At 39.3% G+C, this 25583-nt stretch overlaps 1 protein-coding gene across 1 annotated transcript; it reads right to left on the minus strand.

Moving 5' to 3' along the window:
- Positions 1–1900: 1900 nt before the first annotated feature.
- On the minus strand, positions 1901–25236 carry trappc10 (trafficking protein particle complex subunit 10). The gene is made up of 23 exons (XM_059343084.1): positions 25068–25236; positions 20689–20770; positions 18723–18858; positions 15830–16029; positions 15486–15681; positions 15259–15370; positions 14922–15169; positions 14517–14663; positions 14198–14312; positions 13403–13479; positions 13102–13193; positions 11922–12062; positions 11610–11719; positions 10530–11062; positions 10188–10329; positions 8924–9082; positions 8302–8531; positions 7638–7738; positions 7318–7441; positions 6695–6859; positions 6247–6427; positions 5664–5858; positions 1901–4708 (listed from the first exon to the last, which is right to left on the minus strand). The coding sequence occupies exons 1-23, from the start codon at positions 25126–25128 to the stop codon at positions 4461–4463; spliced, it is 3795 nt and encodes a 1264-aa protein (XP_059199067.1). The 5' UTR covers positions 25129–25236; the 3' UTR covers positions 1901–4460.
- Positions 25237–25583: the final 347 nt, after the last annotated feature.

The raw sequence follows: 25583 nt of genomic DNA on the forward strand, positions 1-25583 counted from the left end.
ATTTTTTGTTATGAGGCTAAGTTTAAACCCATTTAACAATTCTAATCTGTAACTGGATGTCCTGTAACTTGTTCTGACCATATTTCCTAAACAAATTAAAGTCACAATTTTGATATATGTTATGGAGATGCAAACAAAAAGGCAAATGGTTATTTGTTTTTATTTATTACTAATTTATTATTTTGTTACTTAAAAACTAATCAGAAAAATTATTTATTGTTAAACAGCACTATTAATGTCACACTTTTGATAAATGTTATGGAGATGCAGATAAAAAGGCAAATGTGTGTCTCTGTAAGCAGAAAATGTGTCTAGTTTTTTTTATTTGTTTTTTCAAACATCAAAAATGTGTTCTATGTGGTCCACTTATAGAATAGACCCAGTTATTCTTAAAGGATAACTGGGATGTGATGTAGGCTATCCCAAAAGTTTATCTTCCATTCATTAATAATCAGTATATTTAACCATATTAATGTGAGTTTTATCACCAATCTTAAAAGAGTTTAAGATCAAAACTTAAAATTGAAAGTTGTTTATTTGGTTAAAGGACCACCCAAATAATTCAATGAAGAATATAAAAAAAATACAATTACACACCTGAAAAAACACTTGAAATACATCATACCTGGCTGTGCAATATTTATATTCATATGTTATTGTTTTTTTTTATTCTATTGTTCTTATTTATTCTATTTATTCTATTTCTATTGTTAAGACTCTACTTTTAACTTATTTTTTATTTTGTTTTATGTAGAAATTGCTTTGATTTTGAGAGCTTGTAATTCTAAAAAATACATTGTAAAAATACATTTTTGTCTGCTGAGGTTTTTGAGATGTATGCCACAAAGTCTTGAGTTACCCCAAACTGGACATGAATTCACTTTTATTGTTAGTACAAGTAAGTATCATAAGTACATTACTCAAGAACTGGACTTAAGTACAATTTTGAGGTACTTTACTTGAGTATTTCCCACATATGGAACATTATACCTATAATCCACTACATTTTAGAGGTAAGTATTGTACTTTTTACTCCACTAAATTTGCTGACAGCTTTAGTTACTTTTCAGGTTGAGATTTAACATAAAAAAATATGATACATTTAAAAATTATTACCTGTGTTTATAAGTTCAACCACAAAAAAGTATATTAAGTAGTTAAAATGAGCCCTACCTGGACAACAGTAGAATGCTGTTTGCATAAATGCATAAATAATAATACAATAATATATATGGAATATATAAAACAATCTGAGTGAGCCCATTCTGCATAATGAGCATAGTTTAGTACCTCTATTGATACTTTAAGTACATTTTGATGCTGATACTTTTGTATCATTTTTGAATGCAGGACTTTTACTTGTATTGGAGTAATTCTGCATTCTGGTATTAGAACTTTTACTTAAGTAAGAGATCTGAAAACTTCTTCCACCACTGACCAATATAATACATGGTTGTGGTTGCTCGGGATAACCCTAAGACTAAAATGTAAACAGTTTCTTTCTGTGCTTTTTTACCACATTCTTTTTTAATTAAATGTGTTTTCAACTTTCAATCAACTTGTTTATCTTGGCTATTTTATTCTAACCCTGCAAAACCATGTATTTAGCATATAAAGATATGCTAAATATAAAGTCAATAGGAAAACAGACTTTGGCCCCCCACCTAGTGGTAGAATAAAAAATGACAGTTGCAGACCCACTGCACACTATTAATTAGCAGCATCTGTCTGGTGTCGATCCACAAATAGCTAGAAATACACACACCGAAGAAAAAAAAAGCAGGACGGTAACTGATGCATAATTTTTTTCTGCAATATTTCTATCCAACCTGTGAAATCTGCAGAGTAATAGAGGCATTAATGAACAGGACTGCCAGCTTTTTAGCAACAGTGTTTATTACGCCACCTTGTGTCCATTATGGGGACTTCCTTACTTTACTTCTCAGATGTAACTGACAGCTGATCCAGAGTGTGTTCAGTTTTTTCACCGATATTTATTGATTTAACATTTTTGGCTTGTGACAACTGAAGTTTAAAGTTGATGTCTATTTTTGTAGATATGTGCAAAAAACAGAAGAAATATTGCTCCTAGGGGCAATATGCTTGAAATACCAGTGGCTACTCCTCATCTTGGACCCATACATAGCTCATATGTTCAGATCAGGTAATTCAATCAAAAGTTATGACATATTTTTGACACCACCTAAAGGCCAATTATTCATCTGAGTGCTTGATACTCAAACCAAATTTGTTCTACAGACCCTTACCTTCAATAAGTAGTGAAAACAAAACTTTTTATCTGTTTGAGTGTCCAGGCACCCACAAGAATGAAAGCAGATTAATGCACATGGAGTTGGAGTTACATCTTTAACAACAAAGTTCTTATAAATACATCAAGTCAGTTCCAATGATTTTTTAATATAGTTGGCAATCAAAGATGATTTTGATTTGAATCATTATTTACAGATCAGTATGTACAGTGGTCAAAGAGGAACAGGAGGCTGTAGTTACACTGTCTGTGTGTGTGTGTGTGTGTGTGTGTGAGTGTGAGTGTGTGTGTGTGTGTGTGGTAGGACAGGAGGAGGGAGGGGAGGGGAGTAGCTGACATTCATCCTCTCAAATAAATGAATGAATTAATCCAATAAATGTCATTCATCTACTCGACACCAAACAGTATGTGTGCATAGCTCAGACAAGGATGTGGCGACAAACACGCACCCACACACACACACACACACACACACCAACACACACACTCACTCACTCACTACCCACGCACAGAATAAATATACACACACTGTATATGAACAATCCACTGAAAAGGTAAGACAATAGATAGACAATAATGTGCACTGGCTGATCTCACCTGATATCACACACACACACAATCGTACAGACACATACACATGGAGCCTCACACATTCACACAACTACAGCTGAACAGATACACACAACACACAGTGCTAGAATCAGTCTGAAACATGTCTCATGTCGTCATCGGTTTTACATTTGAGAACTTTGTGCTGATGTTTGCAGAGAATATACGTCACTGTTTTTGTTAAAAATAAATAAATCTTACTGAAGATTGAAGATATTTTCACAATCATTAAAGACTGTCCTATCCTGCACGTAGAAAAAATAATTCTTTGCTGTTATCTTGAAATAAAACTGAAATTTAGAATTCAGTTTGTGGAATTTTTAACATGTTATCCTTGTTGAAAGAAACAGCCGCAACTTCATTTTAGAAATAAACTAGTTAATTTCTGTCCTTTTTTGTAAAACAGAAAATGCAAATAAAATGCAGTGATTACTTACTGAATAAATGTTGGATATTTAATTGATAAATCTACCTATAAGCATTTAAATTTGTTAAAACACAACAATATTAGTTTAAAATGTGGCCGAGTTTCCATTTTATCAATTTCACATGACAACATTAAAACTATCTAAATGCTGAGATTGTGATAATTTCAGGACCATTATCAGGCTGTTACAAAGTAGTTTCATCCAAGAATTAATATTGTACTTCAATATACAGCAGAGGGATCTTTTTTTTTTTATACCAGCAGGACAGGATTATGGATTTGTCTCCAAAGATGCATTTGTTAACCTTCCTCATTTTGACTTCTGTAATATTTAATCAACTTCAAAGTAGGGCTGGGAAATATATCAATATTATGTGAGATGTTAGATTTAGGATATTTTTTAATATTCTAATAAGTGCTGTCTTTTCCATGTTTTTAAGTTATTTAAATGTTCTTAATTTACCAGACTTTTAGCTGTTATAATAATCACCTTTAACTCTCTTTGTCATTATATCCACATTACTGAAGATTCTTTTTTTAAATTCTCATAAGTATTTTGTGAAAACACCAACAAAATTTAAAAAAATGTCATGATATTTAATTTTCCCTCATACTGCCCAGCCCTATTCGAATATGATAGAAGGCGAAAGTCTCAAATGTAAAAGTGATGACTCCTTGAGAGGCACAGGAACAGCTTTCACAGCTGGACACACTCCATCAGCTACTCAAGTACTAGAACTTTGACTGAGGCGTACACACATCTAGGGCTTTGGTGCATCATGGGACAATCAGGACCGTTCTGTTCTTCAGTTCCAAGGAGCACGACGGGCACCGATCTGATCGATCAGTCCATATATATATTTATATATTTATAACTATAAATCCATCCAATGAGCTATGTACAAAGTATGGCAAAGAAAAATCTTTATTTAAATTTTATCAGCAGATGTCATTGGCTCGTCACTGCGTCTAGTCCGTAATGTCTCCAGTGATGTGAACGTTTCATGCTTAGGGGTGAGTCCATGCCGGCAGCCTGCAGCCGTCTTTGACATGGACTCATGGACCCGATCTGCCCCAGAGCGAAAGCTCAGCAGAGTCTATCCAGGGCCTGGGTTCAGTTCTAGAAGAAGGGGGCGGGCAGTCCTGCCACCAGGGTCATGTAGCGTTGACCTCCATGATGTGGTCGTCGGTGGCGGGCAGCACCAGGACCTGCCGTGTGTGGCTGTGATTGAACACCTGTCCGGGGCTGAAGGGCTCCAAGCGCGGCATGGCCACGCCCTTCTGCTGCTGGTCGCCGCTGCCCACAGAGTGCACGCTGCCCCGGCTGCGGATGCTCGCCGTGTCCGCCTGGTCGTCCAGCGTCTTGTCCAGCAGAGACAGGCTGTCGTTCTCCACGCAGCTGTCTGAGGACGGCAAGGAAGAGAGAAATTACTGAACGTCCACAGCATATGAAAGAAGGTCAAGAAGATCAGCAGAAGTCTGTAATAGAGGAAATATCTGTTGTTGTTTTTAGATCTTAGGTTTAAATCTTAGATTTTTCAGTTACAACTACATTTTACTCATTAACTTCATTGCTAAAATTTGGGGCTGCATTGATGATCATTTCAATAGACAAATAGATTTGACCACAGCTGTTAATTCTATTTGAAAGCTAGAACGTGAAATTGTGAGGTCATGACTGCAACATCATCTTCCGCTTTTTCACAATACTGAAAACACGTTGCTGCTTTGTGACAGAGTGCTATTTCCAACTGTGTTTTTTCTAAGTTGTCCGAAGATAAAATTAAAGTTTGTCCTCACAGTTGCCTAAAAGATTTAACAAGGTTTATGTGTTGTTGACCTAATACTCAGCTGCCCATTATGTAGGACATCTTAGTACTCCTTAGAACTCTTCCTCAATAAGCAGCATTCTCACAGCTTTTCCTTCACTACCTGTTGGATCATCAGCTGACAGATTCAATATTTTTGCAGCTTCTTTACATAGCCTGTTCAAGGGGGGAATGGTGCACCGTTATTCCCCCTCACCGTTTCGTATAAAAAGGTACAAAAACAGAATTGGGGGTAATAGTTTTTCAGCTGCTAAGTCTGTGGTAACAGATCTGATTCCAAGTCTGTGTAAAAAGGGCAGCGGGACGTCAAGCACAGATATAAACTAGACGCCATGCTGTTGTGTTAAATGTCATACATCTCTTGCACTAAGAATAACGGCACGGTATCTAAAATTACACATTAGGGCATTATGCCACCAAAAAGGAAAAGCCTACATGATGGTGGATCTTCTTCACTGCAGTACTGCAAAGTCTAAGTATGTAATGGAATAAATGTTTACAGCCATCTGTGTGTGGGGGGAGGACTTACCAGGGTCAGGTTGTATGGCCACAGCTGCAGTGTGAGGCAGGTACTTCAGCACTTTGATTTTGGGGAAGGGCAGGTGTCCTGCAAAGAGAGGCATAACCTCGATCTGCACCTTGTGGGTGGCGTTCGCAGACACGGGCATGGACACCATCCCTGAACTCTTCCCACACACCGCCCAGTTACTGCTGCTGTCAGCCACTGTGGACACACACAAAGACAAACACAGACACATGAGCCACATTCACTGTTATAATATATTAACATACTAATTTATAAGTAAACTTCTTATGTAAATTACCTTGATTGGATTATATTCACAGGAAGAATAATACATGTGGCCCTTATAAATTAAGAAATACCTCTAAACTATAAGGGTTATTACTTTGATTTTAGAGTCCAGGAAAAGAAAAATCCTGACAATGACATACATTTAGGCCTTGACACAGGTCCATTGCTAATGTTTAAATGCTTACTTATTAACCTTGACTTAAATAGACAAGATTAGACTTAACCAATTGATAATTACCTTTAAATGCTACAATAACCACCATTCCTATGCTTTTACTTATCCGTCCTCCTGACTTACCTTCATACATGAGTTTGGTGGTCTTGAGGCCGTCCGTGTCAGTCTTGCTGTCCTCTGCTATCTCTCCCTCTGCAGGTTCAGTCAGTCGTGTTATACACACCTCGAGCCCACAGAGCAACCCGGAGCGACAGTGTTGCTCACCAGCAGGAGGCAAGATCTCAGCTCTCACACTGTAGACAGTCTGACAACAACAGACAGCAGGAATTTATGGTGGGGAAGTCTCTTATTGTGGTAGGAGAGCCTTTATTTAATCTAGAGCTCACTGCACAACGTGTACAGTACATATGTTCATACAACATTAGCTACCTATTTAAACCAGGAGCATAACAGACGGTGGTGCCTTGTCAGAAATGTTTGATTTGCTTGTCCAGATGTTTCGATTACATGTAGATATTGTGCTTCACTTATCAAACTCTTAGGAACAAAATAAATATTTAAGTGGACTTACAGTGACTCTCTCCAGCTGGAACTGGTAGTGGAACGGTTTGAAGGCAGAGACGTCTTGGTTGACTGGACAGAAGTTGGCAGAGAAAACACACTGGAGACAGGAGGGCAGGTCGTCCTTCCACCTCACCTCCCACAAGCAGAACACACTGTGCTTACTGCACAAAAGCTACACAAAAAACACACACCAGACATAAATATGAATTAACAGATGTCGTTTTGCTGTTTTTTAAAAGGGGACATATTATGCCAATTTTCAAACTTGTATTTTGGGTTTCTAGTAGAATATGTTTACATGCTTTAGTGTTCAAAAACACATTATACTTGTACATACCTATCAACGGTGCTAAAGAAACTAATTTTGGCTGCTTGTTAGCACAATTATTATTTTAGAAATTGTCATGTCTCATGATCCTGAATGACGCCTGCAACTGAAATCAACTGGTAAATAAAAAGCTGCATTATCAGGCTCAGCTCCCTCTTGATGAAAGCCTGAAACTAAAGGGAAAAGTGTGTCTTATAATGTATATATGATGATGCATGTGTCTAATTTTCTAATATTTCCCCATAATTAAAAAAGTGTACTGGACTCTATCCTGTAGTAACTGACATTTTTTTCCTGCTCACCTGTTGAGTTTTAGTGTTGAGAGACTGCAGCTCCAGCGATGCATGCTGCTTCTCCGTCAGCTTCACTTCTGCCAGCGTGAAGTTCGCATCCGACATATTCTGTACACACACCTGGATGTACTTCCTGTGGGGGTCAGGTCAAAGGTCACAGGCCAAACATGTTAGGGTGAGAAGAATGAAAAATGCTACATCAATACTGAACAAGTAAAACAAAGGTTCTTGCATTTTTAGGATTGTCTGTGAAAGAGCTCATTTCCTAAGGATTTCTATGGATAAACATTGTTGGTTTAACGATACAAAAATGGCACATAGAGGCTCACCTGTTACCAGCAGAAAGCAGTGAATGTTTGGTCTTGAAGGGGATGTAGAAGGTGAGAGCAAGCAGCGTGGAGTAGATGGACCACGGACAGTCGATAGACATCTGTTATCAGACAGCAACAAAACTTTACTATCAAATCTCTTTAAGTATCTTGTGACAAAACAGCTAAATACCCTAATTACAACAAGCAACATGTGAACATTTTCATCAAGATTAGTCTGCAGATGATTTTCTGAATGAAGAGATTAATCATTTGGTCTATGAAACATTAGAAAACTGAAAAATCTATAAAACATCATGTTTTGTCCGAATAACATTCCCAAACCCAAAATATTCAGTTTACTACAATGCAAGACCAAGAAAAGCAGCAAATTTTGACGTTTGAGAACCTCAAAATAAATATATTTGCTCTATATTTGCTTGAGAAATGACAAAAGATTAATCAAATATCAATATAGTTGCAGATTAATTTCTTTTGATTGATTTATAAATATATCAGCTAATTGTAACCACTCTAGATGACCATATGGATACTACCCAGGCCTTTAAATCATGATTTACTTATGCCTCATGAGCTGCAGCAACATAAATGTTCCTTCCATCTCCATTTCACCCACAAAAGTAATCTTAAACTCTAAAAGTACAGATTTGTTTCGGTGCCTCACCCTCTGATCGATGGCGGTCATGGGCGTGTCAGGATGACTGTAGCTGCGTGGTCGGTGGCGGACTTCCCCATTGGTCAGCCTCTCGTTGGCGGGCCGGTCCGAGCCAGACGGGATGATGCACAGAACCTCGAGCTGGAACTCCAGAGTGTGGTAGGGAGGGGTGGCCGGCAAGCTGATGCTGGTCACCTTCTCAGACGACTGGATGGACAGAGTGTTTTCACCGACCAACTCTGAACACAGAGAGGGGACACAAGAGCCTTAAAGCATTTTTATAGGCACACAAATACCTGGTTGCTGTCAGCTTTCTACAGTAAACCAGTTTTTATAAGCATTACGTGTATAAGGAACATGGCTTCATGTAGGTTATTAAGAGAAAAAACAATTTAAAAAAAGGTAGATTTAGGCTGGAGGAATTGGATTTATTGGCCATGAAGATTTTAAACATGGATTTTATATGTGGTCATGTGCACAACAAACATTTCAGACAGAATGACAGCAGAAAGATTGTCAGGAAAGAAAAGTACCACAACGGATTTAAAAAAAAAAAGCTATTGAAATATTTGAATTATCTCTATTTAAATGCAAGTTGTAGATTCAAATAATGCCTTTCAAGTGGACTGACCTTCTGTGGGGTTACTGATGCGGGCGGTGCAGCTGGGGGAGGGCAGGATGGGCATGGTGTCTGTGTTGCTGAGCTGCAGAGCGTCTCCTTTCTTCACAGCGTAGTGACCCGTCAACAGAGTGAACTTCACCATCTGAGGCAGACCAGCCAACAGAGGCTCTGAAAGCACAAACACAACTACAGTGAGACCGAACGCCCACACACATACATATGCTGCACTGTGGTTTATAGACAATCATCAGTGTGATGTGGTGGTAATCAGAGCAGTAGAAACACATGTCTGATGCAGGCTTAGGTGAAACCTTCATGTGATTTATGAAAAGACACAAGTAGGATTTTTTCTGTTGCGGTTTGGAAAACAGCATTCAAAGTTGGCTCCTTTTCCCAGACTAAACAAAAATGAAGTGCTTGTCAGCAGGTAGAAGCCAACAACAGATTCGGTTTGGCGTTTCGCCTTGCTAAATTTGCATTTTTTAGGAGCTTTAAGAACGATTTTCATAGCTTCCTCCCTGGATGCATACTTACGACCTTACACCTGGTTGCTACGTTCTTATAAGAGTGCAGCCATCACCCTGCAGGCTGTGGCTGGGGGCTACACATACAGTAATTTTGAGCACATTATAGGCAGACCCAGCTCTTCAGACAGCACCTTCTCTCCTAGCACCACACGACAACTCTACTCCTTAAAGAATCGCCACTAGCACTTATTGCTGCACTAATGGCTCTTATTGCACTATACCTTGATTGTTTCCCTTTTTTTCCTGTAAGTCTCTTTGGACAAAAGCGTCTGCTAAATGACTAGATGTAAATGTAATGTGATGTAATGCCCAGTATGACTTGTTATTAAAATAAAAGGCCTAACATTTATTTTTCATTTTAAATCAACTGTGAAATATAAATCGACTGATTGTATGCACTAATTAGTAAACACGTCACATCATTTTAATCTCATAGCTTTTGAAAGTGACAAACATTTATATGACCGGTGATTCAGCCCTGCATAATTATGTAAATGCATAACACAAGCAACAGGCTTGTACAGAAACAGTGAAATTATATGATGTAATGAGTTGCTGGTTATATATTGGAGCACATTTCTAAATTGTCTAATTGTCAAGAGAAATCCATGTACTTGAGTAAAAACAAAGCTTTCATGAAATTAACTTTATGATATACAAGCAAACAAAACTGCAACTATTACCACAAGTTCAGATATTAAGCATTCATGTCAAAGTGCTTAAATCGTAAAAAAAATCATTCAGACCTGAGAGAGGCTCCACAGTGAGTTGGGGCTCCTGAGAATAAACTTCATACTGGACTGATGGGTAGATATGAGGCAGCACAAACTGCACCTGACCCACCGTGGCGTACAGCTGACGCAGTGTGTAAGTGCCTGGCTGTCCACTCTACGGAGAGAATCAGAGAAAAGACAAGAGCGATAGAGCAAAAAGATTGAAAGTAAGAAAATAAGAGGGAAGTTTTATTGAACAGAACGGCAAAGGTTGAGAGAAAGGGCAAAACACTCATCAAAAAACAAACGGACTAGTTCACCATTTCAAAAGGTCGTTTTTTTTTTCATTTGTGGCAGAAGCAAAGTGTCTCTTACTGGTGCTGTGAATACGATGCTGTTATTCCCAGGCTGTAGCGTTACATCCTGAACTTTAAGCATCTGTGCTCCTTCCTTCACGGTAACAGCAGGAGGGCTGACGCAGTTGGGCGTGTCCGGCGGTGAGTTGCTGTCATGACGGCGCATGATCAGATGAGTGTTTTTACACACCACTCCTGTAGAGTTGAGAGAATTGTCCGACGGACTCCTGTCCTGAATCTCCTCTAGCTCTAAAGGGGGACCAGCAGCCGAGGAGGAGGGGGGACCCGCCGACGAGCTACCCTGATTAAACTCTACTGTCCCTGGGTTTGTTTGTCTCTGAGCTCCCTTAGACCTTCCGTTCGTCCCTCCACGCTCCAGGTCAAAGTGAATGCTAGCAGCCAGTTGCTGTATGTGCACTGACACTGGCATCAAACATCGCAGCGTGAGCTCCACTTGCAGGACGGCTCCAGAGTGCACTGAGGCTGTGGCTGGACGGAAGTGTAGCCGTGTGAGCTGAGAAAAAACAGCCATGCTGAGGGTCACTTTGGGAGCTGGGGAGAAAGAAAATTACATTTGGTGTTAATGCAGTACAGTTTTTTGCAGTTTACGACCTCAAGAAGATTACGTTGGATGTTTGCAGCTGAGGAATGAGTATTTAAGTGATAATGCATGATCAAGTGTGCTGATATAAGAAAACTGGACATGGCTGGAGCGAAAGACACAAACTGAGGGCTGTATTTTCAAAATCTGACATTTTTTATTTCCTTTTCAAGAAAACAGATTTAACTGGTAACATAACACGAAGGATATGTAGGTATTGTTGCTATAGCAACCTGCAGTTTAACTTACCTCACACATTAGTTTAGAAATGTGGTTAAACAGACAGAAATTACCCCAATATAGAAATATTATTTGGTTAGGTTTGCTTCATATGACGTGTTTATTGTTGAATGAAAGCAAAATAGACCCTTTTCTATTGAGGTTGTCTAAAAGCCTAGTGGGAAATCTCAGGAATCAACTCAAGTAAAAATAGATGTGGTAGTTTAAGTGGTAAGTTTAGTTGTTTTTTTCGCTTTAATAATGAACATGATCACTCACACTGGTCTTCAGACTTGCCGGCAAAGCTGAGAATTTCTTGACAAAAGTGCTTTCTCTCCTCCGTGGTCAGATTCACGTCACCAGCCAACAAGGCACTGGTTTGCAAGTAGCTGCAGCGGGTTGTAAAGGAGGCAAACACACTACAGTGTAGAGGTGCCAGGGCACCACGTCCATCAGGTCAACACAAGAACTCTTTAACCTTCAAATACCCGAACAGACAAGGTCACAAATGTGCCAGCCTACTTGTGACTAAAAAGATGGCCTTTAATTAAGTGTTATGGCTATTCCTGGTGTTGGTGTTTTAAAGGATACTCTTCAGTTCTGCCCAGCAGTTTCTGACACTCGGCAATCTGTTTCCTGGTGTGAGTGACAGGGAGGCTCCATCCCTCTGATACATACGACTTCAGAGCTTCCTGTAAGAAGGTTTCTGCCCGCTCAGGATCACCTTTCCTCCTAATAAATACACACAAACACAGAAATACATCACCTTCTTTCTCATAGCTATAATAAATAATAACACATAGATTACTGACAGAATGTGTGCGCATCCACCGTCTTTATAATGCCACTCAGAAGTGAAATAAACTCTAATTTAAAGAGCAAACTATTTTTTTTTTATCTTTGTAAAGGCATTAGGGATGGGTGAATAATTACAATTATTTTAAACAATATGATTGAGATAAAGCAATTATTGGACCCTATTATGTTTGACAATGATGCTCTCATTTTGTCTCGTGTTAAAAATCCAGCACATCGTTGCCTTTATAGCAGTCGGCTCTAGCCAATTTTCAGAGTTACTGACTGGAATATGTTGAACATGAATGCAGAATGATGAATTATTGACCAGTTATTAGGGCCCGAGCACTGACTCAGTCAGTGAGGGACCTATTGTATCCACAAGGATTCTTTTTCTTATTTTATCACTTTGGAGGAAAAAATGAGGTGCTTGGGCTACTCAAAAACAAATTAAATTTGGCACAGTTGTCGGGCTTGGCGGAAATTGTGATCTGATATGGGTTTCAGGAATGGGCGTGGCAAATTGGCTCTGAAGCGCCCCCTACATTTTTTCCTGAGCTCAACTGGCCAGCTCCCCGACACGCGTTGGGTGCGAGGGCCCGTTCACTACCTCTTGCAGCCCGAGTTGGCTGATTTTTTTCTTGACCATTTACTGTAAATCACATTTGGGTTAATGGAGTGATTATTCTTTTAATCTACACTTAATCAAAACACAGCAAAAAGAACCGTCACTGCATGATGTGTTTGAAATGCTTCACATGTATTTTAAAACCCCATCACAGCCATCAGACCACATTAGTGTTTTCATTTACTCTTTCTAAGTAAAGCTCTGCTCAGGAGTGTGTGGGTGTTTACAAGCAGCAACTGACTGACAGTTCTGGAGAGGAGGCCTGATCAGCCAGAATAACTTAAAACAAGCGTGTGGATGTTTTTTTAAACCCACGTGTATCCAAAGCGAACTAGCAGGTTTTCTTACATGTAGAATTCAGCGAGGCTTTTCCCCACCAGTCGGGCAGACCTCAGACGGCCGATGGCCCTGTACATCTCCATAGCAGCATGAGAGAGTTCCTGATGCAAGATGTGGCCAACAAGGTGTTAGAGGAGAGAAGGAGAGAGGAAAAATTTAATCAAATGTTTCCACTGGGGTTTCCAGTCGATTACATCAGAAAAAAAAATTTATTTAAGTTTTGGGACAGGAATTCAGAGAATGTGTGTTAACTTCCTGCTTTGTCAACTACTGAAATATGACACCAAGCTGTGGCAAGACATTAACTTACAAGATAGTGCCTTTCAAAAGCCTCCACGGACGACAAGGCTTCTTTCAGCTTTTTGTAAGGGCTCTGCAAACTGCTGACTGTGGAGGAAGACAAAGGAAGATCAAAACAAGGCACAGAGAGTTTATCTCGCTGCCTTTCAAATCTGAGTCTTTATTACACCTTTCTGTCAGTGAAAAGGAAATTCCAACCCTGAAGGCCAAGCTGACATAAAAGCACATGTGCCAAGATAGACCAACAGAGGCCTGGCTTAAAAGCTGCACTTGCACTTCACACAGCAGACTACAGCTGAGGGCACAGACACACTGCAGCTGTATGTAATTGTAATCCAAAAAACACTGCAGGAAAAACAAAACAGAGCAGCTACAGAACAATAATGAAACTTTTATTCGTAATAAAAACCCTACAAAGTACAAATTAAGATTATAAAGTAAATGTAAGTAAGTTGGAAATAGTGCTGGACAGTTTTCTTATGCTGTTAATTTCAGTCACTGGTTGTCTGCTTGAGAACGAAAAACAGAAAAAGCGAACAGAAAAATAAGGAGAAAGTGGACTAAATGGGTGAAATTACAGATCAATCAGGCTGGATAGCCAGTAAAAAAATCTGCTGCTGATGGGCCAATCACATTGCAAAAACGACAGACGACGACACAGCTTAAAGATGCCTGACTGTTAACTTGTGTGTCAGGGCCCTCAATCACAATCTGTCATTAGTTAGAGGGTCAGAAATGCCTGCAAAAGTGAAATTAGCTCCTCATTATCACCTACCAAAGTTTAATTTCAGTTGGGAAAACTCACCGGTTTCGGGCCTCTCATCCCCCAGTCCGGCCAGCAGATCCACAGTCCTGTTCAGGTCCTCAGATGTGGGTCCCTTCTCTGACACCAGGCCACAGAGTTCCCCCAAAGACTTCAGCTGAAAATGGCCAACAGGAACAAGAATTTATAATTTTATTAACAGATATAGACTGCTCCCTATTTAAACCAATCAGTAACAGAATAGGCAAATAAAGTCCTCTTTTTAACTGTAAACCTGCTATATGATGAACAGAGTCCTTGTCCACTTGAGGTTACAAAAGTGTTTAAAGTCAAAGCTACAGGATTCAGTAACGTTTGTTACCTTGTCAGTCGCGTACGCCCACAGCCCGACTGTATGGGAGCAGTTTGCAGCTAACTGGGCCTGATCACAACAGCCCTCGATTCTGTGCAGAACCTCCAAGCAGCTGAGAAACACCCAGCAGTCAAGTGCCCCCTCCAGCACAGACACCTACACAACAACAGAAACAACAAGCAGCATTATGACGAGTGGCACATTCAGTTCAGACGAATTTCAATGCATGATTGTTTAGGAAGATTTAGGCTGTAGAGTCTATATTTCAATCCAAAAATTACCCATTTTTATTGAGCTTTTTTCTCCAATTAACTAAACTAAGTATAGTTTGAAGAGCTCACAGTTTGGTATTCAACATGCAAAAAATTACAGGTAGATTTAGGATTAAATACATTACAAAATGTCAGTGTTAACCTCCAGCAGGCGTAGCTCCTGGACACAGTTGTGCAGCAGCTCCAGGGCTCTTTGTGTGACCTCCCAGGGCCTCAGGAGGAAGATGAGTAAGGTGCACTGGCGGGAGAAAAGGTAGCTCCTCAGATCCAACAGGCTGGCCTCCCCGCGCTGGATCCCATCCCTCTTCTCCATGTCGATGGGCCGCCGAAGCAGCAAGCCATTCCAGCTGCGCACTGGGGCACAGAACGAGCCGAGCCAGTTCGCTGTATCTGTGGAGAGAAACAGAGTAGTCAGCCCAAAACCAAAACTAAAATCTTTAATCTTGGAAACAAAAAATGCATTCACACGAATGACTTACCCCCAGCTCCAAAGTTAAGGACATACTGGGTAAAAAGAGCATCTAGTTCATCATACTGGACCAAGGCATCTTCAAACTGCTGCAGCATCTCAAAAACAAAGGCCAGCTCCTCCTGCAAACACACAGCACACACACATGAGACAGGCACCGTAATCCTTTTAGTCCAGTCAGTTTCAGTCATGACATACTTCTCTATTTGTGGTGCCTGTTGTTCTTTTTTTGTTTACCTGGACCATAAAGTATTCACAGAAGCTCCATCCAGGCTGTGTGCGTTTCTCTCGGAGCGTACGCATGTCATCTTCGAAGCGTCCCAGATTCTTGGTGAAGGACATGAGGAGGAGAGTTCGCAGCTTGAGCAGCAAGGAATTCCAGGATTCCTGAGAACGGGATGAGTCCTTCAGAGGATCTGACAGCACGACACACCTGCGTCAAAGGGAAATAACCTTTAAATACTCAGGGAAGGTTGAATCAACATGGTTCCTCATACTCAGCGTGTATTGATTATGTTTCCTGCTGTGAGAACATATTAAAAGACTCATTCTCAACGTCTCCTGCTGAGGAGTGTCCTCACCGGTCATTCTGCTTGTTGCAAAAGTCACTGCGAATTTTGTCCACGATGGATGACCGAGGCAGGATGTTGGTCTTGTTCTTCTTCTTCGTATCATTGGTCTCCACCACGATGATGACCCAGTCCGCTGAGCCATGAGTCCGCAAGCTATTCTGCCAGCGCATCATGTCCTCCTTCACCGTGGTCTTATAAACCTCTGTGTCCTGCACGTGAAGTAAAATAATATAAGTCATATAAAAAAAAACATTCTTTACAGCAGGAAGTTGACAGACATTATCCTCTCACTCGAACTGCCTCACATGAACTCCATAAAAAAATATGTTTTCACATGAAAAACAGGGTAATACTTTTAGTAGATGTTGTAGTTGATGTACCTGATTGAACTGAAAGATCTAAAATGGAGGAAGAATGATGAATATATATTGAGAATACTTTTGGTAGCCTGCAGGAAATCTATAACCAGGAAATGAATATTTTTTTAATTTACTTTATTTCATTTTTTGTGTCAATATTGTTTAAGTTGTTTTGTTCATTATGCGTCTAAAATTCGATAAAAACATATTTACAAAGAAAAACTGGGATGTGACTGGGATTTAGACAGTGAAGCTGCAGCTCTACTCAGTTCCAACCGGTTTGCTTTAAATTGGCTGGAACTGAGTAGACGTGGGATATAATATGATAATTCAGTTATTATGTAACAGTGTCCAGTGGCAGAGAGAGGAACTGGAGCCCTGGTGTGTCACAAGATCTTGGAAGTGAACTAGTTACAGTTTGTCGGATCATTTCCGAGTTGTGAACCTTGTGACCAGCCGAATGATGCTGCACGTGCAATTACTTGTTAATAGAAATTACATAGTAGCCATCAACAACTTGGGTATTTTTCCTTTGAATACCTTGTGCAACTGTTCCACTTGATTGATTTTTGTGTAACCTAACTTTGTTGAAGGCTGTTCACACCCATAAAAAAGACCCACACATCTGACTGACCTGGCTGCCTCTGTCAGCTGAATGTTTTTACTGCTTCCTTCCTTGGTTGCTTCACTTTGCATTCACAAGTTAAACATGTTTGTGCAGAAGTTGCATGGGAATTTCTTCTTTATTTTAGCAGTCAACTCATTTTCTGTATTTTACTTTATTTACATAAAAATACAGATGTGACTAGTTGGTGCAGCGTGGCGTTATAGCCTGCCCACATCACAGCTCAGTTTGTTTACCGCACAGCCCACCTGTCTCACCATCTGCAATACAGTCAGCCTTTGTGCATACAAATTGCTGATTTTTGTAGCAAAATAAGGGGGAAGCTGCAGTCCTAATTTTCTGCCACATTCAGCCTGCGTCTATGGTGCGGTGTGTGTGGGCATGTGTAGTGTTTAACTGTGATTGACTACCTATAGGCACAGGGAGTATGTGTTTGTGTTTTGGGGTTTGGGATTTTAAAAATAATGCGTTTGTGCACAGATCAGACAGATTAGATTGCTCACTTATCTGCACTAAAATACTTTTCCTTTTTTGTGTGTTTTGGCTTTGTAAACTGGTGCATACTGAATATAAAAATATGGAAAAACTGAGGTAACTGTTTGTCAGGAAAGTGGTGATTACCGCTGACACAGTCTCAAATATTTAACAGTGTAAATTTCTCAAAGACAGCCTTCACTGAAGGTCTATTGTACTAAATTGTAACACTGCACAGGTGATAGTGTTACTGTGTCAACACTGCATACACATACGCAGACTCAGTCCTCCCACAGTGGAGGCATAGTCCTTAGGAAATGTCATGAGTCACGCGCTGATGACAGCACTTCCTTAAACTAACCAGCTGCTCAGTCAGCAGCAGAGGCAGCAAGACCTGCTTCCCTTCTTGTTTTTCTCCTGACTGCTTTCCCTAAGAAGTCTTGGAAACAACATGTCAAGTTCAGTTTAGGCTATTGACTGCAGACTCTTAAAGTGTATCAAGTAAAGTCATGTGCAGATACATTTGACGACATATTCTTCTTCCATCCATGCAAAGCTGATCTTAATCACTCCACAAACCTTTTGATTTTCAGGGTGTGGAAAGGGAAACTCTTTTCAAAACCTGTTGACCTTCAAAAACATGGAGTCATCCAAACTGATCTTAACTGAGTGAACTTGCATATCTTATATATCTCACACTATGAGTTTGCATATCTTGCATACAGAGCCGTCTGTGACCTACTTTTTCCCAGATAAGATGCCCACCATCTATTCTTAGAGGTTAGACTTGCAGACTCCTATCCTCCAGAACACATGGCATAAACATTTATCAAGAATTGGTGAGCTCCTATACAAAACAATTTAGATAACAATGTTGTAAAGCCGTTTGTGTTGCAGACACGGCACTCTATAAATAATCAGTTTGAACATGAAGGTAACTGATCTCACAATAAAAGCCCTCACTGATGTGTCTTTATATTTATGGTGTCAGACAGCTCAATAATAACTGCCATAAAACAGTAATTTAATCCTCTCACTGCTGAAGCATATTTTTTATTAGCCTTAGCTGACAGGAAGCTGTTACGACCACAAATCAAGCTATTATTTGTGCGCACAACAACAGAAAACTATCACAATAACATCATCTACACTGAGTGTTCGACTAAATTGAAACACAAAAGACTTCACAGAGATTTATTACGTTAAAGCATTGAGGCTTTGCACGAAATCTGCCAACAGGATACAGTAGAATTGAACAGAATTTATTAGAACAGTCCTACTGGAGAAGGAAGTGTCTAAAACAAGCCTCCTTTCTATCTCAGTGTAGTCTGATAATGCACAATGAAATAATGAATGTTTCCCAGTATTGTTGTGTTAAATCACAGAGAGATTGAATGATTCAGGTTGTTGTACAGTGTGTGCGTGCGTGTCTGAAGCTACTCACACAGCAGTCGGTCCAATAGATGTGGAGGAAAGGGAAGGTGAGGAGAGCCTTGTTGCCCTCCTTGGGGAGGAGCTCCTCTTTAAACTGGACAAAATTAGCTTCAAGGTGGATCATTTTTGGTGCACGGCCGTAAGTCCTGTAAAGGAAGGAAAGCAGAGTTTTACAGGATCAATTACATGCTGTTTACAATGAATATTGTGTTTGTGTGCTGTGAAAATAGGGCCAATAGGGTTTTGTTCCTCAACACTATTTTTTACATTGAGGCCCATTAACACGGTCAAACCTGAACGCTGACCTCTGTATATGTCACTTAACTTTCTCAGAAGCTTAGTTTAGAAGTGTTTAACCATTTGAACGCCAGGCAGTTTCAAGGCATTTTACTCACTGTGGCCTCATTTCCAAATGCAATATATCCTCCACTTCTATGGAAAAAACTCAAACACGCGTAGGGAGGCCCCAATCATTTATTTTTGTGCAATATAACACAGTTATAATGCCATTAATCATACAAAAAGAAAACGAAATAATTTTAAAAGAAATCAGAAAAAAGGGACTTTATATTTGCATCTTTTTTCCAAGCGCCCACAAGTTTAAAAAAAAAATGCATGTCCCTCTACGTACAACCTCTCGCTTTTTCTTTTCTAACCCGTGTAAATAGCCTGCAGTTCATTTGAAGTTTCATTACATTTCTTGTCATGTGACTGTCTCAGCCGAGTCATTTATGGCTTTCTAACTGCACTGACAATCACAGTATTTAATGTTTTTGACTGGATCTGGTTCATGTAAAATTTTTTTTTTTTTTTTTTTTTTTTAGAAGAAATATCGATCATGGGACAATAATTTCTCTTTTACAGTTTCTGGCCATGTTTAATTTTGAAACTGCCAATTTTATAGGGATAATAGGTGAAACAAACCTCTGCGCTTTATGGGGTTCAGAGGGTTAAGTGTTTAAAAGAAAATCAGTTTATTTTTCAGTTTTTTTGGGGTTGTTTTTTTTTCAAATACTGTGCTCAATAAAACCTCACCTGAAGAGAGAACAATGCCTATATTTACTTTGGTGTGTCCAGAAAACTATGATCATAAGTCCCTGCATGTATAATATTATGATAGAGATGTTTGATGTCTGATGTTGTATTCTGAGATTTCTTGGGGCATATTTTTCATCCTTCCCTAGAACCCCTGAAGCTGTGTTCAATCACTGCTGTTAATCTCTTCAAATACCACCACCACCTCCACCACGAACAACAACAACAACAACCTGATCTCACTTACCAAAACTCTGATACTCATCTCTGATATCCTTCAATGCCCCATTCAAGTTTCTTACTGCACTAACAAGCAATAACCTCAAGTGGCATATCAACACAGACATGATATTAAAAAGCCCAAACACTTTACTCATTTCAGCTCATAAAAGTCAAGGTGAGACAATTTCTACTCCTCCGCTTCCACTCAGCCATAGTAGAAAGCACTGTTACATCACAGGAGTGTATTATTGTAGTCTGGACTGCCTGACCTGCATTAAACCCCTGCACATTATTCATGAGTCATACAAAAACACCAGCACTCTCATCCCCTTGTTAAACATCTCTGTCAGAAAGTAAAAACAATAATAAAGCCAGTGAGCCTCTGCTCTGCAAACCCTGTGAGGACGTCATGATTTCCTGCTCACAGCCACCACTATTCTAAGATTATTATATTTATGTACATCCTGCACTCACTGCTTCATATCATGTCTTTTACTGTGAGTGTTTCATGTGTGTGATGATTTCTGGTCATTATTGCTGTGTATGAAAATAACAATGCTTGGTGTACTGATGTTAAATGTTACACTACCTATATTAAAAGCATACATGGAGTGGACAAATATATAAGATGATCCAATCAGCTACATCCTCTCAGAGACAGTGGCAATAAAAACCAAAAGCTCAGTATGTATATGAATAACTATGATTTTTGTACTCACCTCCTCCACTCCATTGGCTCCCTGGGAAGTTGTTGGGCCAATGAAGTATAGAGAGACGTAAACAAGCCCTGGTCTCCAGCACCTGAGATTAAAGACAAGGAACAAAGCATTTAAAAATAAGTTATAAGAAATAATAAATCAAATGGCAAAAAAACCCTGAAATCTACCCAGTCTTATGACATCATAAAACAGGGAGGATTTTTTTGGAGCAAAATTAAGTTGATATATAATTGAAAAGCTCATTTGCAATAATAATAATAATAATAATAATAGTAATAATAATAATAATGTAAATTCTGCATATGCAATTATTGGGGATAAAGGAGAAAAATGCCCCAAGAAATCTCAGAATAAAAGATTTTGATAAAATAATATATGCATGTTTTATTTATTTACCAGTTAATATTCAAATCCTAAATTAAGCCATCATTTTATTTATTTTTTTATTCAATCAATGTATTCCCATTTCCGTGTCCTACATGCTCTGTTTACATATAAATGCACTAATAATAAGACGCTTTTGTAGGACTCTTGTTGGCACAAGTTGGTGATTACTGCATGCATTTTAATCAGGGTTTATTTCCCTTTAATAAAACAGCTAGTTTTTCATTATGATTTTCTTTTTTTAAAGTGCTACATAAATTTGGTTAATGCGCTGATTTTTCAGACAGCTGTATATAAATATTCTTTTAACTTCTTATACTGACATAAATACAAATAATATACTTAAAAACTGAGGTACAACATGAAAATGGCACAAACACTAAAGAGAATATTAAACTGACTGGAATAATTAAACATTGAGGAGCAACATGCAGAACAGACGTCAGAAGTCTTGTTTTGCTCTCCTCCTTTTTTCACACCCAACACAAGAACAGTGAGCCTGGAAGAAATGACGGGATTGTGAGGCATTACAGGGGGGAACTGTTTCAGGTAGTGTATCTGTTGTGCAGCCTTCTCAAGAACAAACTGATGTAAATGATTACTCCACAAACAACTGATGGCAGGGTAGTCGATATGCATTCATACAGCACAAACCAGGAAACACATCCAGCAAACAATATGAGGTTGAAATCTGATTTTCCTTTCTAAGAATGTAGTAAGGAATGTTGAGGTTTTGCCAGGACAGTCTGACTGGCTGCTCTCTCTTCCCAAGCCCAGAGTCCATCAGACCGTGAAGAGGTCAACATCATGTCGTGCTCTCTGTCTGTCTTCATCTACTCTCTCCAGTTTAACAACCCCATGGCTCTACAGTAAACTTCTTCTACCACTGATGGAGGTCTAGTTCAGGATTTTCTCTCAAACTTTGTTAACTGGGAACTGACTTGTAGGCAATTTTGTAAAATGAATGCCAAAGCAACAATGAAGTGCAGCAACACAAAAATCCTAATTTTCTGCAGCCTGGTGTGTTCATGTGTTCAAGCCAGGAAGAAATCCTTTAAAAATAGGTGAACCCATCACAGGAGTCACAGGACTCTTATTTATTATCTTATTTCATGGCCGCAATTCATCACCAAAAGTTAAACTATCCCCAACTTTCAGTTTGGAAGCACTGAAAGCTGGACACATTTAAAGGAACCATTTCAATCAAGTGAAAAGACATAACACTCTTACAAGACACGGATATAATATTTCTCTGAGATTTTTCTGTATAACTGATTATTTATTCACTACTTAAACTGTCTTTTCTGCTGTTAAAAGCTTTGGACATCATCTCTGTATTGCATTTGATTCATATGTCTGTGCACATTTGCTGCTGTATACTTGAAACTTATATTGTGCTTCAGGGAGCTTTACGTTGAAACTTTGTGGCTGACCTGACAAACATAGTTTTCTTCACAAATGTTTAAAACAATTGAGTTGTCATAGTTTATCCAAGAGGGCTTGACAATCTGCACAGCTTACAACACGCTCTATCCTTAGACGTTGTTTCATCACTATGTCATAGAAGAGCAAAGACTTTTAGCCTATCATATAATGAAGCCTTGCAAGAACATAAATTGCACACTACAAACTTCCACACCTCACATCATCTTATACTTCTCAACATGGAGAGCGGACATTGAGTAGTGCAAAAGATTTGTTGTGGCGCTGCAAGTCAAGTTAATTGCATTTTAAAGGTGCTGATGTTAAACTTCAATTTGAGGGGTTTTACATTGCACTGCATCAGCTGGAGAGTTTGTGTGAATAAGTCACAGTCTTGTCTAACATTTGGCTCCTAAGCTGTGCAGTTCAAAATAAACACCAGGCCTGTGGGCCAGGCCTTCACCACAGGGAGAATCCCCAGTCCAGCCCTATTATAAAGAGACTTCAATGTCACCACCAGTGTCACACTGCAGAGAAGCTCAAACTGTCATTCATTCATGGTAGCTGTGCATCTTTTGATACAGAGTGACTCATTGGGCCTGAGGTAATTGTTCAAGCTACACTGGAACTGGGCCACAGCCAATGAACCACGTAAAAAGCCCTTTTTAAAAATACCCCCTAAGAAAGACTATTAGTCCTACACTATCCATCCATCCAGTGTTAATGTAAACACCTTGAAGCATCCTGCAAGAGGAACTTTAGCACTTACACCTCAGTGAGTTCTATTTGAAGCGAGCGTGCTGGATTTGGGCCAAAACAATTTCCCTGTGCTGACAGTTTGACTACATTGTAAATCAATTAGCCTTGCTGCCCACTGCCTTACACCTGGACTAATACAAGATAGCACTGATGTGGCTTTTTGCTGCGTGGCATATGACGCAACTGTTGATGAGAATAATCTGCATGTCCAATTAACACAGGAAGAAAATATGTCACTTTTACAGTTCATGGCTGCCAGCAAACACAAACAATTTGGTGACCTTTTCTTAATGTAATTTCAGAATTAACCAGTGCGTCATGCATCTATGTGTGTTGTATAAATCTTTCCTGGGTATTAAACCTTCAGTATAGTGTGGATAAAACTGAACTTTGAATGTTCACAAAGGCTATCAAAAACCATTATCATATACAACCCAGTGAAGCAAACACCAGTATAATCCCTGTGAACATGTGAGTCCATTTTTGCAAACGGTGTCAAATAATAGTGAAAGTACAACACTGTTCAGCTTACAGGGCACACCAGTAAAAGCAGAAGGATCACAGGCTTGCATAATCATAACTAACATGCAAGCCTTTTATTCCTAAAACTGTAAATTAATGTTTTTGCACATGATACTTTTTCTTTGATAAAACCGCCCTCTGTGTGAGACACACAGTATAGTCCGCAGGTAATTTAAATTAATGATTAACAACATGCCAATACATTATTTACATATTCCGACTAGCAGGTGCCCTTTTCTACCTCAGCCCTAGATTGAGTCTCCCATGTTATTATTTTTGTATGAATCATTTTAATAATTACACTGAAATCTTACAAATTCACCACAGTTTGAAAAACCTGGCAAACCTTACTATATGTAGGTTATTTAAGACTTCAACCCTAATCATTTTAAAAATAAATATTTGTTCAATGATATGGCTTTCTTTTTTCATAAACTCTTAAAATCACAGGCTCTGTGTGGAATATGGATGTGCTAAATTACCAAAGTTTGTTATGCAATGTGCATGGTTTACATGCAGTTCATTTGACTACGTTGTCTATGTCTGAATCTAATCATTAATACTAACGCATCAAATGTAACCAGGCTGATTTCAGACTCGTACACATGACTTAGGACACCTGATAACCCCTCAGGAAACCAACGTGCTCCCTGGATTCAAATTAGGGCAACCTGTAATTTAGATTGTAGATGCACATAGAAACCTCAGTAGTTAACCTGTGCTTTCCTTCCACCTTCCCAGTGCCTCCTGTCCTGGGGCACCTTTCAACCACTGTGTACCAAAAATGGAGCAGCTCTGCGGTGTGCAATGAAGCTGGCACCCACCACCAGAGCCGGCTCCCAAAATAACCCCTCCGAGAAGCACCCATAAGATTCCAGAGGGATTTATGAATGGCCAACATCGTGTGTCGACTACAGTCTGAATGACTAGCGGGGGGTAACTGTGGCTGTCCGTTAGGGAACAAGGTGATATCCTTCCGAAAAACCTGCAGCAACCAGCCGTGACGTTATATCGTTAGCTGGGCCTGTTAATCAATGTAGCTACCAGCTAGCTGAGAGAGCTACCGTCCCCTATGCGAACATTTCAGCAAAGACAGCAGTGCAGTGTGAAAGTGTGAAGCTATTATAGCAGTGACAAGTACAAACTAAGCCACACGTCGCCACACACACACACGTCTACAAGCTGGTTATTATACCTGCTAGCTTAGCTAAAACGAGCTAATGACTATAGCTAGCAGGCTAACTGTCAAGACCAGAAAAATGACTGAACGTCTCCTTTTAATAAACACTCACATGTCACAATCGGCTTGTTTTCCATAGTATAGATGATCGGCTTTTCCTCTTGACACTCCATATGTGTTAGCGGTGGTACTCCATTAAAATTATATACAAACCGAGCTTTATTATTAGTAAATGCTTATGTATGCAGTTGTGTTGAATCGATGGGGCCTGTGTCCCCTCTGCACTTCCGGGAAGTGCGTAAACTGTGCGTCATTAAAGGGCCGACCTGCGCTTTCTTATGAAATCTATTACAGGTGTGTTTTTCTGTTTTTCTGAGTGCAACGAGGCAAATTAAACCAGACAATTAAATTAATGTAATATAACAATAACATGACATAAAAACATTAACAATAATCATAAACCTCCCAAATCTTATCTTAGAATAACTAAAACGCTTTTTTTTAACATCATTGAAACAGCAGAAAATTTGAAATGTAAAAAGTGTCCCAAATTAATATACATGCAAAAAACAATCATACGATTTGTTCATTCAAATAATTCCAAAAACAATTTGATTTGATTGAATTA

This window comes from Centropristis striata, chromosome 10, assembly GCF_030273125.1.
Source record: "Centropristis striata isolate RG_2023a ecotype Rhode Island chromosome 10, C.striata_1.0, whole genome shotgun sequence".
In the NCBI taxonomy this organism is placed as follows: domain Eukaryota; kingdom Metazoa; phylum Chordata; class Actinopteri; order Perciformes; family Serranidae; genus Centropristis; species Centropristis striata.

Excerpts from the sequence above, each read along its gene's own strand:
- trappc10 (XM_059343084.1), bottom strand. The coding sequence starts at position 25,128 with ATGGAGTGTCAAGAGGAAAAGCCGATCATCTATACTATGGAAAACAAG. Across the intron at positions 9,083-10,187 it reads CACTGTGGAGCCTCTCTCAG|AGCCTCTGTTGGCTGGTCTG; the intron begins GTCTGAATGATT and ends TTGTGCTTTCAG. Across the intron at positions 4,709-5,663 it reads GGCCATACAACCTGACCCTG|ACAGCTGCGTGGAGAACGAC; the intron begins GTAAGTCCTCCC and ends TGCCGTCCTCAG.